The sequence below is a fragment of the Tasmannia lanceolata genome, unplaced genomic scaffold (genome assembly GCF_043159265.1).
Source record: "Tasmannia lanceolata isolate RefF3 unplaced genomic scaffold, GAP_Taslan_0.1 ptg000003l, whole genome shotgun sequence".
Taxonomy (NCBI): Eukaryota; Viridiplantae; Streptophyta; class Magnoliopsida; order Canellales; family Winteraceae; genus Tasmannia; species Tasmannia lanceolata.
In genome coordinates this window covers 39490882-39507897 of record NW_027518680.1, presented here as the reverse complement: position 1 = coordinate 39507897, position 17016 = coordinate 39490882, and the positions used below count along the sequence as shown (strand labels likewise).

At 39.7% G+C, this 17016-nt stretch overlaps 1 protein-coding gene across 1 annotated transcript; it reads right to left on the bottom strand.

The window, feature by feature from the left end:
- Positions 1–2738: 2738 nt before the first annotated feature.
- On the bottom strand, positions 2739–4078 carry LOC143862290 (glycosyltransferase BC10-like). Its single transcript, XM_077373311.1, has one exon. The coding sequence runs from the start codon at positions 3984–3986 to the stop codon at positions 2844–2846; it is 1143 nt and encodes a 380-aa protein (XP_077229426.1). The 5' UTR covers positions 3987–4078; the 3' UTR covers positions 2739–2843.
- Positions 4079–17016: the final 12938 nt, after the last annotated feature.

Genomic DNA, 17016 nt, shown 5'->3' with positions numbered 1-17016 from the left:
TAGATTAACATCATCATAGTCTTCATCAAAGAAAGAGATTATCAAGCCACTTCTGGGAGGGTTGATCTTCGGCTTCTTGCTCGGGTCGTGCATCGAGTTAATGTATAAAATAGCTCATGAAGCAATCAAAGAGCTGCCCTACTTCTCTTGCGTACCGTGCCCTTTATCTATCAAGTTCTTTCACACTAGGGTAGGGCGCTCAAGTGCACCTGATTGGCGTATGCCTTCCACCCAGCTTTAGTGGGGCGTCTGACTGCTGGTCCTCTGGTAATGGTTGTAATGACTCCGGCAAGAGTTGGTCGTTGCCTCTCTTACCGAGGTTCCAGAGTATGCCTGGGCTGGTCCTCTTCTCCAGCGCAACTTGGGCACCGGCGTTCATCTCTTGGAGTTTGGCAATTGTCTCTAGGAGGATTTTGTAGATATCTTTCGAGGTATCCCTCTCTATTAGCTTCTCAATTTCCTGCTTGAGGTGCCAAGACTCATTTGTGGTGTGGCAGCGGTCCTAGTAGAACCGACAATACTTGCTTGTATCGTGTTTATTATTGTTGTTGCTCATCATCCTTTTCAGCCATTGGAGGAGTTTTTGATCAGCGATTTCTAAGAGAATGATAGATACAAAAGTATTATGAGGGGTGTAACTTTCAAACCGAGGAACCGATCTTCGGTTATTGGTCGAAGATTGGTTGTCGTAGCAACGCTGCTTGCTTTGCCCATTGGCCGGGTTAGATTTATCTTGCCCTTTCTGCTTGTATCCTATCCGGGAAAGTTAACGTCTTTCTCCATAGCAAGAGCTTCTTTCGCCTGGGCGTACTTATTTGCTCGATCCAACAAATCTCTTACAGTTTTCTGCGGCTCTAGGGCCAAGGATAACTTTAAGTCACGATTACAAACCCCCATCTTCATTGCAGCCATAGCAATTGATTGCTCGACATCCGCAATTCGGGATAGCTCGGCAATGAACCAGCTTCTCTAAGATTCTCCTTTTTCATACTTAACTTCCATAAGGGAATCAGTGGGCTTATGCTAAGGTTTATTATTGGCAAAGTAGCTGACAAATTATTGCTCGAGCTCTTGAAAGGAGCAGATGGAGCCCGGTCGTAACCTCGAGTACCAGCTACTGGCATACTTCTTTAACAAGGAGGAGAAAGCCTTAATATGACATCGTATGAGACATCATAGAAGGTCATACTTTGATGGTAGTTCTGGAGATACTCAAGAGGATCCGTGGTACCGTCGAAGAATATCAGCTGTGATATCTTGAAGTCCGGCTGCATCTGTGCGGCCATAACTTCTGGAGTAAACAGAGAATCAGCTTCAGCTTCCCATTCATCAAGGAGATCCCTATCCTTGGGTTTGTTGATCTTCTACTGCATCTCTTGAATTTGGCGTTGAAGATTGTCGATAACCAGTTCAACTGGAGCTGTATCTACTGTGGCTTGGCTCGCAGCAACGGGATTGGAAACCACACCCTGATTCTGCACTTGAGCTACGACAGGACTAGAGGCTGACGCCGATGTTGGGAGACACCTCGGCGGCCTCAAGCTTATTGGGCTCCTTTCGGTAGGTGCCTAGTCTTCATGCTGAATAACCGGCACAGGGGGAGCCTCGGCTACATGTGGTCATGGATGTCTAGCCAACAGGGACGTGTTGGCGGCAGCATTGGCAGTGAAGACCAGGAGCATGCCAGTGAGGTCGGCCACATGCTTTAATAAATCAGTGAATTGCTCCATAGGTCAGGAGGGGGATTGAGTACCTGATGATAGAGACTCCTCCATGTGAGGGAGGTGGGCATCCCCTGCCGGAGGGGTCTGAACAAACCGGAGTTCTGAAAAGCTTGTTGACTCATAGTGACCACCATGCTGCTTGGACGTTAAGATTCCGACCCTTCAAATTATGTCTTGAAGGTACCATGGACGACGGCAATCTGTTAGTGCCGAAATCTGCTCCTATGGATGATACTCTGGAGGAGCTTTGATCGGTGCTCATCCTGTGCTGAAAGAAAACGCGTTAGGGCATCCCGAAGTTGGGAGTTCAGGAGACCACTTCGATGCTCCAGTCAAAAATTAGCACAACAGGAGATCCAAGAAGCATTAGAGCAAAGTAACAGAACTAAAGAATTGTAGTGGACTGAATGAGATGCGTACTTTTGAGCGTGGAGGTCTATTTATAGTAGAGGAGACCAAGGTAGTGTGGTATACTTGCCCATATGGGAGTGTTTCCTTATTGGTCGACTTCCCTATGGAATAGATTTCCAAGTTTATCTAAACAGGAACCAGTTTCCTCGTGGGAACTAGTTTCTATATTGGACCACCGAACTTCTAGGAAAGTTGTCGTGCTAGGTCTGGTATTTCCCTTAGGCACTTTCCATTTTATTCGGGGTTGCTATATGTGGAGATCAAAGAATCCTTCTTGCCCTTGTTATCCAAGAGACAAGTTCGATTTCTTACTTGGTTGAGGTGCCACGCACCTGCTATATGTGGAGATCAAAGAATCCTTCTTGCCCTTGTTATCCAAGAGACAAGTTCGATTTCTTACTTGGTTGAGGTGCCACGCACCCGAATTCTAGTAGGAGGAAGGATTTTACCCCTAACACCACCCTTGATAGTTAATCCGACAAAAGCATCTTAAAAAGTTGTTGCTGTTGGATCAAATATCAAGGGTGAGATGATGTATAGGATTTTGTTGGCCCACTCATCACATAATTTCTCCTAACTCTAAGGTGAGATAGAGTGCTTGGGTTAAAATCAAGGTTCTAGATCACTCTGGATCTCTTTGATTTATTGATTTAGTATAGTAATTACAGCATCCTTAATTACACAATGATCCCCTTTTCCCATATCTCATCAATCCCTGAAAATAACGTCATCCGCGATTTCCATCAACTTTTCGAGACCCTCCGGCGAAAATTTCCTCGCAAACAGAAACGGGTATTCCTCCGTCAAATTACTCCCTCCATCGCCATATCTCGGCCGATCTCCCCGGAGCGAACGAATAAGCTCCGGTCCCACCTGGGACTCATTGTAAGTGCGAGGATGTCCCCCATGGGTCCCTCTCCAATCCACATGTGTAAGCGTGGCAGGTACACACGAGAGAGGGTCCCGCATGCTCAAAAGCGTCGGAAAATAATGCTCTTCAGGATAACAAGTGGAGTCACTTTTACAGGGCAAATTAAATTTCCGCCACAGCCGTGTGTCGTTCACCACCAACATTGCGTGCCTACGTGCGAGCACAAAGAATTGTGACCCCACTCGGAAACTCTGGATCGGAACTTCGGGGAGCATAGTGTCCTCCCCTCGAGCTATGTACCGGGCCTTTATTCCAGGCTCGTCTTTAAGGATCTCTATGAAACTTTTTTTTGAACGGATGAGGATTTTGTATGTGAAGGGGAAGGAGTGGAGTGGGATGCATGTGGGAGAGAGGAGGGCGAACATAGAGTTTGAAGGGTCGTGGAGGAGGGCGTTGGCGAGGAGGCGGCGAGCGGCGGAGATTAGAGAAGGGTGGGATCGGAGTGTGGGTTTGGAAGGGATTGTGCGGTTTGAGAAGATACCCGTGAAGGGAGAGTTTTGAGGGTTGGATGGATCGGAGTGTATGTAGATGTTGAAGAGATTATTAGGGTTTGGGATGTGGGTTTGGGGATTTGATTGGTTTGGGAAGAAGTAGCGTTGCCAGAGAGGGGTGAAAGGGAGAGAGGAGGTGGTGAGAAACATGAAGGCAATTTTATTTGGGGTGGATGGAATTGGGTTTGGGTTTACATGAGAAGCTAGATGGAAAAGTTGAGCATCGTCTTGTGGTAGAGGACGGATGAAGGGGGTAGTTTTATTCTTGTTTTTGTCATTGGGAAAAGGGAGCGTTGATAGGCTTTTGTTACTGTTGCTGTTAGGGTTACAGATAGTGGTGATTGTTGTGGAGCTGACTGAGAAAAAGAGAGCGACAGGAAGGCAGAGGAGGAGGGCGCAACAAAGGGAAAATGGTGTAGGAGAGAGCATCTTGTCTTTTCTATGCCAGAGAGAGAGAGAAAGAGAGAGAGAGAGAGAGAGGGAGTGGGTTTTTAGCTGGAAAGCTCACCCCTTTACTTGTGTTAGTAAAAGGTTTCGGTTATAGTGTCACGCGAAGAATATGTGACGGAAGTTTGGCTTTTTGTACTAAATACTATCGATACTTGATGTAGCACGCTGCTTATATATCTTATTTACTGTGGCCCGGTTGACTCGGTGACTAAAATCGCCATCGTCGCTCCTCATGTTGAAACAATAAGAAGCGAAGAATTTCTTAAACTAAACGATAGTGTTATTGTTTGGGGTAAAATCCGTCCATCCAATGAACTCTTGACAGGTGGCCTCTACACCGAACTTAAAAAGTGCAGTGCCCCATAAGGGAGGTCGAATCCCATGAGGCGTTCTCAATTATATAAAGAAAACCGAGTCCCAAAAGGGAGCTTGAGGATCTCCAAGGTAAACATGGAAACCGACTCCTTACGGAAGTCGACCAATTAGGAATGACCCCAATACAAGTAAGTCCAAAGCTATAAATCTAACATCTAAGATCCCTGGATATTATTACTGCTCCTTTGCTATTTGGATTTCTCTTGTTGTACCGATTTCTTAGCTGAGCGTCGGAGGGTCTTCCTGGAGTCCAAGCTCCGAGACCTCTAATGTGTGTTCTTTGAGTGCAGGACTTGCACAGATCGAAGTTCAATCCAAGCTCATTCGACAAAGGTGGATTTGGCTCCGCCCAGGGGATCCTTCGATTTTCTTTAATAGGAGAACTCCTTCTGAACAAGATGATGACTAGGAGCCAGCAAACTCGGCAGGGATCTACCTCAGCAAGAGCACCTCTGACGAATCAATATCAACTCTTACAAATCGAGGTAACTGACCTTGCAATCCGAGCTATCGTCGATCTTCAACGCCAAATCCAAGAGATTCGGCAGAAGATCAGTGAACCGAAAGAAAAAGACCGCTTGGATGAGTGGGAAGCCGAAGCCTACCAGCCGTTCACCCCATAAATCAAGGTTGCATAGGTCCCATCGACCTTCAAGATGCCACATCTTGATTCCTATAATGGCACCACCGACCCCTTGGAATAGCTCCGAACTTTTCGAAGGACTATGCTCTTCCATGGAGCATCCGACGATATCATGTGCCAGGCATTCTCCTCGATGCTAAAGAAGTCCGCCAATAGCTAGTACTCTAGATCGTAGTTGGGCTCCATCTCCTCCTTCCAAGAGCTCGGTCGCGAATTCGTCGCCTATTTCGAAAAAAATTGTCCTCGCCATAAGAGCACCGATGCCCTCATGGCCCTCAACAGAAGGGAAAGGCGAATCCCTCAGGGAGTACGTCGGCCATGTAGACACCCCAATTTTTCCCAAGATCGGACTAACGATAGGTTGCCATGATGATGACTCTGACGATGATCATTCCGGCTCGATCCGTACTCTTAAGCCAAGAAGGTGAAAAAATCATTTATGAGCATGAAAACGGATAAATCCCGATGTCTTCTAGGCCATCCATTACCCTAGAAACCCAAATAGCCTTAGATTAGCCCTATAAATTCCCAGAAAGTCATAGAAAGCTGCTTAGAAATTCCAAGGGTATCCTTGGAAATTCCCGAAAACATCCTAATTCCTATCACTCAAAACCCTCTGTAGACACCCCCATTTTGCTACGCTTTAAAAAGCAAAAGATTCGGTAGTATCATCGAGTTTTGAATCCGTATTCAACATTAGATTAGGCATCCATGCATTTTAGGGTAGATTTCATTTTATTAGAAGAATTTTGAAGTTGATTCGCGATCCTAAAGGTCTCTAGGGGGTTCCTTTGGCCTCTGGAAGATAAAAGTTCAAGTTTCCAAGCAAATGAAAAAAACTTGCTATTTTTAGAATTTTCAGGGTTTCCCTTATTTTTGCCTATTTTGCACTGCAGGGGTATTTTGGTCATTCCCGATGTGTCGTTTGACCCCCGAGTTATATTTGAGAAATCTTGAGTCCGTTCATAAATTTTTGAAAATCTGCTATTTTTATAATTTCTCAGGGTTTTCCCTAATCTCGCCAAATTCTAGCATCTCGGGGTAATTTGGTCTTTTCCTGTGTAATTCTTTTGATCCCCGAAATATGTCTGAGAGATTATGAATGATTTCCTGAATTTTGAAAAACCTGCTAAATTTAGAATATCTCAGAAGTTTCGCTTAATTTGGAAATTCTAAGTGTTGAGGGCATTTTTAGTATTTTCAGGGGATACCAAATGATCCTGTTTAATATTGCTCACTGAAAGGACCCAATTTTAAAAGTTTCTATTTTTTAAGTTTGACCACAAAGACTTTCCATTTTTTATTTTTTCCTTTAGATGGGGAATCAATCCGAGTTATTCTGGTCGCATTTGGATGTCTAACAGTCAAATAAGGGCATTTTGATCCGAAAAGTTATTTTCCAAAAAAGATGGTCCGATCATGTGTGAGGGATGCACCATAAATGTCAAATGGGTTGGGTCCATATATAGAATGTTGAATTTAGAAAGATTTTATTGATTTTTTACGGAAAAACCCGAAACCCGTGTGAAATGACCCATTGGGCTAAAGCCCGCAAAGATGGAGCTCATGTGGGTTCACCCATATGGGTCAACCACCATGGTGGGCGGCCCACATGGTTGACCCACATGAGTTGAGCACCCAACCTTGATGATGTCACAATGGTGACATCATATTTGTTAAAAGAAAAATAAAAAGAATAAAAAATAAAAAAAAGGAAAGAAGGAAAAGATGAATGATTGCTTAAAAAGGTTTTCTTCCAAAGAAGCAATGTGGAATGAGAATAGCATGTCTTGATTGACAAGCAATTAAGATTGGAATCAAATCCAATTTGGAAACAAGAAAGAAAGAAAGTAAGAGGGAAAAATTGGAAACAAGCCAAAAAGGGAGCTCTCACATTGGAAATTACTATTTCTCTCTTAACCCTAGCTTTTTTTATATAAAAATCAAAGCAAACAATCCTTAAAAAGGTTGAAAAAAATCCAAATTCGTCATTTTTCTCTCTCCTCCCAAGAAAAAAAAAACCTCTTCTCTCTTGAAGTGTGTTCATATCTCTCAAGGATTCTTCACAAAAGGAATTCTTAAAATTCATTTTCTTCTTCAACAAATCACATATCAATGATCTTTGGGGTGTTCTTTGGGTCTTCTTCATCATATAAAAGGGTGCGACAAAGCGTATACCTCGGATCTACGCACCCTAAAGACAATGAGCGCGATCAACGGTAGGATCTTTATCTTTGTAATATCAAAAGTAGAAAAACATGCTAGGGTTTTACTTTTGATAGATCAAATCAATGAATTTTTCCTTCAAATGCCAGTATGTTATAATATAGATTATAAGTTTTCAAAATTCAAAATTTCACCAAAAAGATAAATTTCCTCCATTTAATAATGATTTTCTTTCGTTTTTTATTCAATATGGATTTAAATCGGATTATCAAAGCAAGTATTAGAAAAGGTGGGTTTCTTTAAAAACTGATATTTTCTGGGATTTATATAAAATAAAATACTACTGGAAACTTAATTTCCAATCGCGGTTTGGCCGTTTTAATTTTCATTCTATTTTTCAAACAATAACCCCGAAAGGGGTTATTTCTTGATGAATGAATCCAAAAGTATATCCAACCATGTCCAAAATTTGTAAAATCTTGTTTATAAACCAATGTTTTGATTTCCAATACACCCAAACATTTTTGAATTTTTTTGAATTTGTTTAATCCGGTTTTAAATTATTTTAAATTTTAGCCATTTTTAATAAATATCAGAATGTTTTACAAATTGATGAAACTCTCCAGAATTAATGTTCAATAATAAATTGAATTTCTCATGAAATCTTTTTTTCAAAATTTTTTTTTATTTGTTTTCTAATCGCTTCTTCATTTTACGTGCTGTAATTCGTTTTCGTATTAAATTAGTAAATTTTAGAAATTTTTCTTTACAAAATAGTAACTTTGGTTACTGGAATGTTAGATAAAAATTTTCAATTGGTTTTGCAAAGTTTTAATATGGTTTTGTAATTTATTTTAATAAATGGGTTTCAATTCCTACGAAACAAATTCTCCTTTTCTATTTAAAAATTGATTTTATGGAGGAGATTTAATTTTTAAGTTTTGAAATTTTGATAGAAAATTTTATAATCTATTATATATCTACTGAAATTTTTTATTTGATTTTAGGATACTATTAGGTTTGTTTTTTAAGTAATTCTTTTGTTTCATCCAATTTTTTTGTGAATTGTAATTGACATCAAATCGTAATAAAAGTCAATGAAATTCATACCGTAGTCTAATCTCATGATTATATTTATTCTGTGAAAGTTTGGATTAATTTGAAATTGATATGCTATAAGTTACTGTGTTAATCTATGAACTGATTTGAATTTGAAGAAATTGGAAATGGATATCAAATCTTAATAAAAATTCATATAAGTTTTCCAATAAGCTATAATAATCTAGATCTCTATTCTGTGAAAGTTTGGATTAATTTGAAATTGATATGCTATAAGTTGTTGTGTTAATATATAATCTGATTTAAATTTTGGAAAAATAGAAATTGATATCATATCTTAATGATAATTTATGAAATTATTTCAGTATGCTACAATCATCCATATCTTGTTACTGGAAAAGTTTCAGCTGATTTGGGGTTTGATTGCTTAGGGTTTCTGTGTAATCCTAGCAATCTGGTCTTAATGTTAATAAATCATAATTTAATAGCAAATCAACACAAAAGTCAGTAAAAACCTCAAACAAATCTTAACTTTACATCATGAATTTAATCCCTAACTTGTTTGAAACAGAAACCTTAGGGTTCATAGATCTCTATTGTAAATTAGCTATACCGCGATAGTTTAACTACCGAGATCGCAACCGTAATCGTATACTAATTGCGATTAATCCTGCATAATTGGAGTGCGTAAATTATAGTATGATATTGGCTCCGAGGTCCACTGTCCACGGAAATCCTGAGAAATATGCCAGGCACTAAGATACTATAATTTCCGTGCTAAATTATACAAGTGTTGAGAGCACGATTTCCTTCCATGGTTGCGATTCGAGGCCGAAACTTGCGAACTATAGAGCCTTTGATATTCCTTAGATGTTTAGGAATAAAAAATCCTCAAAAATTGAAAATCATTAAGTTTAACAAATCGAATTAACTCGATCCGCGTCTTAGGAGCCGTTGGATTACGGTCTCCTATCGTATGAACCTTTATGGCCCCTTAGGAACACTTACGTCTTGTTGTGTCCTAGGTTTTAGGGAGTACTAGAGTTCGGAGTCCAGCCTCATCACGGTCGTTTGCTATGGATAGCAACCGTGCCAATAGATCTTTTTACACTAGTCACCCCTTTTTTCCTATAGGACAAGCCTAGTTACCTAGGATGTAGGTTCACCTGCATTAGTCAAAGGGATGTCTTACACTTAGATAGGACCATATAGCATCTTAAATGAAGTCCTAGGATAATAAAATCTTCAACTTGAACTAAATAATTTCTCTTAAACTGTTAAAACAGTAAATCCAGTCTAGATCGGTGTCCTAAATGAGTTAGGCATAAGTAGCTTAGTTCAGGTGCACCGAACTACGATCGACTCTGATTCTAGTGAGGCTGGGATACGTAGGCAACTTGGATACTTGAGTGGCATACCAACCCCGAGTCGGCTCCACACATAAGTGGTGGGGTTTTGTACATTAATCCTTAAATTAAAAGTAATTAAATCACTTAGGACTTTTCATGAAATTAGAATTTTAGGAGAACTTTCACTTAGATTGAATTCAAATAAATTAAGAAAATCAAGATACACATTTAGGAATTACACTGAAATTAGATCTTAGGATGCATGTCATGTAGTTCGCACATTAATATAGAGTTAAATGAGCCATTTAAAAGAAATTCAACAGAATTAACTTTTGGAATTGAAGACCGATTATCGGGCAGGAATGGTGCATGTGGTGGTAACTCCCCATACCTTCCATTCTCGTAACCAGGTAACGAGTCTAGATTTCTGGTCATTTATGGGTCCTAGATCCCTCATCTAGGTGGCGACTCTGTCACTATCTTTTGCGTGGAATTCGGATTGCCTTAGTGATCCCAAGTTCACAGAAAAGATGAATTAAATCACACCTTGTTAGGCTCGGCGGCTTACCCCTGCCCTTATGGGTACTGGGTTGCACGTTTGTTTGCACCCTATGGCTTGGTTGCTGCATGCTTGGTTGGGTAATTAAAATCAATAATAAAAAGCACACGCCATTCGCGTGGGTACGAGAGACCAAGAGAGAGTATAGCGCCTCGCGCGCTCGCGACTCTCTCACGGGATCGGGTCCCACACCCTCCAGATAAATTTATCAGACCTCCAGATAACCATTGAACATCTCCAAATAAGCCCCGAAAAGATTCTCGGCAACACACGAAAAAATTTGAAAAATCCCAGTTAGACCCTAGAAAATCTCGATTAGACCTTAGAAAATCCTTGAAATTCCCGGAGCCAATCTCTAACCAATCATTAGTCCCAAAACACCCTTAGGACCATTAGAAAACCATAGAAAAAATCCCATGTGAAAACTCGAAGAAACTTTTTAATTTGATTTATGTGCCTATAAAAGGACATGTGCGGGCAATGCACTTGGGGGTGGTACCCAATTGCATTTGGTAAGGGAAAATCCTTGTCCCTAGTGCCTTTGAAGCTTGGGAGGATACTGGAGGAGGCCAGAACTTTGTCAAAATCCTCGGCGAAAATTTTCCATTCTAGCGAGTTTGCCAGAGGAGCTCCTCGAGGAGTCGGTGTTGGAAGGGTTGTAAACCCCAGCGAATTCACTACGCACAGCGGAACTAGAAATTGAGTAGAATAAAAACTTTCTCGCCAATTTTGCCCGTTAATACATGAAAATACCTTTGTAGCTCACCGTAATATCAGCCTATGCTTGATCTACTCCTCGAACGGCCACAAACGATCCGATGGCCGCAGACCCGGAAGTAGAAACGATGGATTCCTTTAAATTACGCGAAGGTAAGTTGAAGAACTTTTCTTTAAACATATGTACTGATATATATATATATATATATATATATATATATATATATATATCAGTACATTTGGATGGGAATTTGAATTTTCTTGATGGAGCTTTAGGTTTTCTCAAGACAACTTGAACTAGAATTGAAAAACTATGAGATAAAGAGAGATAGTCTGAGGGAGCACGAATTTTTCAGCCTTTTTTCCGCTCCAAAAATTGCTATGATAGTTTATATAGAGTTGGTTTCCTACTTTAATAAAATCCTAAAGTTTTTCCCACAATTTAACTCAAATTGGGAAAACTAGTTAAGTAGACTTTGAATATTGGAAACCAACATAAAGTGGGAAGCTATGGAGGTTTCCTACTATCATCACGCATGTTCTCAACCTTGGAAAAACGTGCTTTGCTTGGGTTGGGCATTTTTGCATGTGGGGCCCATGCTTATGCAGTTGCATTCCCTCTACAAATCTACTGGCCAAATTTTGACTTCATTTTTTGGACTATTAGATGAACGAATTTGGAATGTCATAAACTACCAAGTTGTATCCCTTTAAAAGTTCTTTGAAACGAGTACTTACATACTCAATTTGGCCAAAAGGTCATAAATTTATGATTGTTTTAGTAAAATGAGTATATAAGCTAAAGACACACTTGTTATTTAGTTTTTCCAATTAAATAAACTTACTTCCTCCCAGCCAATGGGATAAAATCTCTATCCATATTATTCTATAATTCTCAAAATACCCCCAAGTTAAGAATGAACTCTTTGGGTATTCCAAATGTGTCCTACGATGTGTATACAAGGAACTACATAAATATTGTCCCTCGTGTCAAATGCGACGAATCTCATCCGTCTGTGCAATCTAGTAAATGCGGGATCCTTATCCAAATGATATAAATGGGTCATCCGAGTTATGAGTGGGATCGTTGTAGGGATCTGACGGTCGATCCTACAGAACCCAATCATGGGCCCCACTGTGATTTTGCTCGGCAGTAAATAACTACAATCGCATTGGATCAGTGGCCTCCATCGAGACGTAACCCTGAAGATGACCATTAAATCATCATACCCTTAATCACATCTAATATGTACAAGTCCTTTCTCCATTCTTCATCTACTGAGTTGGGTCCTACGGGGGGTGGACAACTGCTACCCCCTGGACCCACTAGTGGTATACCTTCCAGTCAAGCAGTTAGGGCCCGCAAATGCATTTGTAAAATCATCCTAAAAATATATTTTAATAAAATATTTGATAAATCATTTATCAAATCTTCTTGGCCAAGCTATCTTTATGGGCCTAGTGCTCTGACCGAAACTGTAGATTATATCCCCTTAAATTGGGGCGGAGAATTCCATGTCGGGTATCCCTATTAGCCTCGTGGGTTTGTCCAAGACTCTAGTATTACCCTCTGGTGACCATAGAAGACCATGGTTAGATAGACCAAGAATTAAGCCCAAGCCAACAAACCAATATGACCCCTCAGGTCTAAGGACATGTAAAGGGTCCTATCTGGTAGAATAGCCTTACTAACTCCTATCCACAAGCTTTTCTAGTGTGACCCTGTTCGGTGCGCAATCCCTATTGCCGCACCCATTCTTATTTCTTAAGGTCTATACCTAAGTGACTGAGATAAGCCACTCCACAATACGTACATGTAGACAAGACTGGTGCTGGTTATGTACATAAAGAGATGTCCAATCTTGACCCCAACCAGGAACTTTTAAGTCTGCAAAGAACTGGGATACCATATCTCCCTGCTCCTTAGGATCTGTGAATGCTTGAGCATGGTATTCTTACTTTGCTACCTAAGGACCAATATGTGACAAAGAGCAAGCACATGACACATTCAGTCATGTATTACCCATTAGATGTCATGAATTTAAACTTTTATTAATATTAATGCGACAAGATATACGAAATGTATTGGCTTTTAGGGCACTAACTCTAACACTTGGAGTGGCGCCCCCGTTCGTGAGGAGTGTTAGGGATTTCTCAGTCCCAGAGGTAATCGCTTCCTTTTCTCTTTCATTTCTTATTATTGTTTTCATTTTAGTAGCTTTGTAGTTAGAATACTTAGAGGAAATAGATGGAGCTTGGGGCTCCTTAGACCCCAATCCCCACGACAATTTCCCCATTTAGCAATAGCGTAGTTCCTTTACTTTACTCCATCTCTCTTCGCTCTCCATAGCCCTTTTTCAATCATCTGGTCCCTTCAATGGACTACGGAGATTGAAAGTGGACATTTATTGCTCCTAGGGTTTGGCAAAATGTTAAAGACAATGTTAGGGTCCTCTCTTTTAGGATAAGGCTTGATGTTGGTGTAGACACCCAATTTGTCAAGGTGGTACTAACTGAAATAAAAGTAGGCAACCCCAGAGGGGGGGGAATTGGTCAATTAAAACTTTTGCCTTAATTAGATGTGGTATTAAAATTATTTATCAATTTAAACAATTTAAATCTAACCCTTGTTAATCAAGCAACATAATAGAAATGGGGTTTAGATATTACCAATCACCATAGGCAAGAAGAAGGGGAGAAGAAGAGGCACACCACAATGGACAAGAGATTTATAGTGGTTCGGTCTATCAACAAGACCTACTCCACTCTCCAAGTTTTGCTCCTTGGGTACTCCACTAAAGATGAGATTCTCCACAATGGCCAAATCTCCAAGCTGTACACAAACTTTCTCCTCCTCCGAGGGGACAAACCCTCTTTGCTCCGGATTCTCCTTTCTTAACGGGCCGAATCAGAGACTCTCTTACAATCAAGCTTCTCCTTAAGGCCGAAGTGAAAACCCTCTTCTCAATCTTGATTCGCCTTTCATACCGGGCCGAATCGAAGACCCTCAATACAATGAAGAACTAAAATAAAAGAGAAACCCTCAAAGCCTCTTAATAGGCGGATTACAAAGATGATAGCTCTCACAAACTCTCCAAAAGATAAACAAATCAAAGCCCCATGGAGATCCTCTTGTTGAATGTAGATGCAAAAATCAAAGCAAAGAAGAGGATTAACTAAAAACCTTGGATTAGAAAGTTTGGCTCAAATAGATGTAAAATAATCTTGCAAAAGGTTGTTTAGTTAGTCTAGGATAGGGTATGAATAGCCCATTTGAAAATATGACAGTTTTGGGGGTAAAACCGTAAAAAACTGGGTTGAAAAAGTCAAGCCCTGTAAGCCCCAACGACTACTTTTCGAGAACGTCGTGGTCGACAGAGGTATCGCGGTCGCCTGCCCTATTGGGTGCACTCTTTTTTATTTTGAAATTTCTATCGCCGCGGTCGACTGAGCTTATCGCAGTCCCCTCCGAGACTAATCTGGAGTTTTTTAATTTTTGTCCAGATCCCTATCCGCGGTCGCCCGACCCTATGGCGGTCAACCGGCCCGACCATGCTGGATTGTTTCTGGATTTTCAGAAACACATCCGTGGTCGCCTGGGAGGCCCCGGTCGACCGGTCTTGTTTGAAAATTCAAGTTTAAATATAAAAGTTTCAGGGACTTGGGCCATGGTCTTTGGGCTTTTGTCCAAGGTTTTCAAACATGTTTTGGGGAGTGTGGATGGTTTCTAAAGATATAAAATTTATTCTAGTAAACCATTTTGAAAACTTTTGAAAGTGCAAATACATTTAAAAAAAGAGGACTCCAAATACAATCTAAAAAGATAAAACCTTGAGTATTTTTCGATTGCTTGGCTCCTCCACACTTTCTTGGACATCTTGAACTTGCGAGTGAACTCTTCGACTTGATTTGGCTCTTATGACATCCTTCATTCTTCAAATCATGTTGAGTGGTACATGAGGTGTCACCAATGCTTGTTCCACTCCAAGCTTCTACTGGCACTTGCTAGGCATGCTTGTGGGATCTTCATCTTGAGCTCTTGACTTGAATCATCTTCCAAAGATGATGTCTTCAATGTATATGCAAGCTCTTTGGTTCATTTGCATCTTGATCCGTAAGCCATGTGTTGTGATGAGTTGTGTAATGGCGATATGACATGTGAAATTCCTGTATAAGGCACACCACTTCAAAGCAACTCATTAGTCCATAAAGACTAATTAATTTGGATTTACTAGTATCAAAACAAGAAGGAAAAGGTGAATGGCTGAACCCATGGAAACCCTTGGGCTTACATTCTCCCCCCTTTTGATGATGGCAAACTAAATTGATTAGGAGGTAGGAGATATCAACATAATACACAAATAAGCATTCAATGATATAAACATTAGAGCATTGATCCCTCTCACTATATGCACAAGTGAAATGTAACAGTACAGAGCAAGTGGTGCATATAAGCTATTGACTACCTAATCAATTCCAAAATTCTCCCCTTTTTGGCAGCAGCAAAAAGAAAGGTTTTAATAGTTAAAGTTCAAACTATAGTGCCATGAATACTCCTCCCTATCTACTTATCATGGATATGATATATTTAAAGTGAAACATACATGATAAGAACAATCAAACATAGACATGTGAAATAACAGTGTGAAACACTCCTATGTTTGTGGATGGGCATAGGTAAAGGAATGTCAAGATACTATAAAGTACTTCTATTATCCATGAAACTACTGATGATATGACATTTAAGCTCCTCTAATGCTTATCATAAAGAGATTGAAGAAGAAAAATCAAGGATAGTGCATGATAAGCATTTTTTTATCTATACGATTTTCATTTAAAGCACAACAAATGGGGCAATGGACATTGTGAGCATATCACTATAGTCCATATAAACACAAATATAAAACAATTTGGCTCTCCCCCTAAGTATTGGTCATTGGCCTTGGGTAAATCTATAAGACAAGGCATGATAATACAAAATGACTAAGAATATGACAATAAGCGCATAGCCAAAGAAACTTATCATGGAAATTATGTGCAAATGACTTATAATTCACATGATAAGTTTATGAATTCATAGGAAATGAGATTGATCAAGTGAGATGAGGTCCTATGAATGAGTTTCAAAGATTTGCAGGATAAGGCGCAAAGATGGAAACTTATCAATGGCAAATGTGAAGACTATCATGAGGCCATTCAAGATAAGTTTGAAGCCTAAGAAGGATATAACACTGAAGCTCAGGCTAAGGGTACTTGTCATAAATGAGAGATGATCTAAGAACAAAGGCATAGGACAAGACCCAATTACAATACAAATGGAGCAATGGGGCTCCAAATGAGTGTACTTATCATATGTGATGTAGTATACATATCAAACACCATATGAGAAGATAGAAAGACAGATATTACATATAAAGCTCCCCCTTTGTTAGAGACTCATAAAGTGTATGAATCCAAAGAGCTGTCCAAAACAGAGTCACCAAGGGTTTGTGAAGTGAATAGTTGAAAAACAACCCTTGGGCTACATTTACATATTTGCTAAGGATACTCTATTGATATCAAGTGAGGTCGTGAGAAATCCTAGCAGCACATGCTCCCCCTAACTATGTAAATTTAATATATATATATATATATATATATATATATATATATATATATATATCAATTCAAGGCACATATGGCTAATACCATGGTTAAGATGCTGGCAAGAAGCCAAAGTAATTAGATGCATTAATTAATGGTGAGGGTACTGTCTCCTTCTTAACAAGTACGAAGGCTAAAAGCACCAATTGAGTAGCTTTTAACTTTAAGGTTTTACATCTTTACCATGCAGCTAATACCATACAAGGGGTGATATACATAAAGTGCTATACAAATAAAAAACAAAAGCACACTAAGAATAGCAAAATCAAATAAGTTTGATGATGCACACTATCCTAGGACAATCAACTCTATTCTAACGTGGAGACAACTAGTTCTTTTAGGTTTTCCTATAAGGACAAACTAATTTTCAGCTTTAGGGAATGTTCATTTTCATTTTCATGCTCCCTATTAGCTTGTTAGATGTATTTTGATGGATTAAGTTCAATTAAATGATCAAGTGTGATTATCAAAACACATTTTATTTTAATTTTTTCTTTT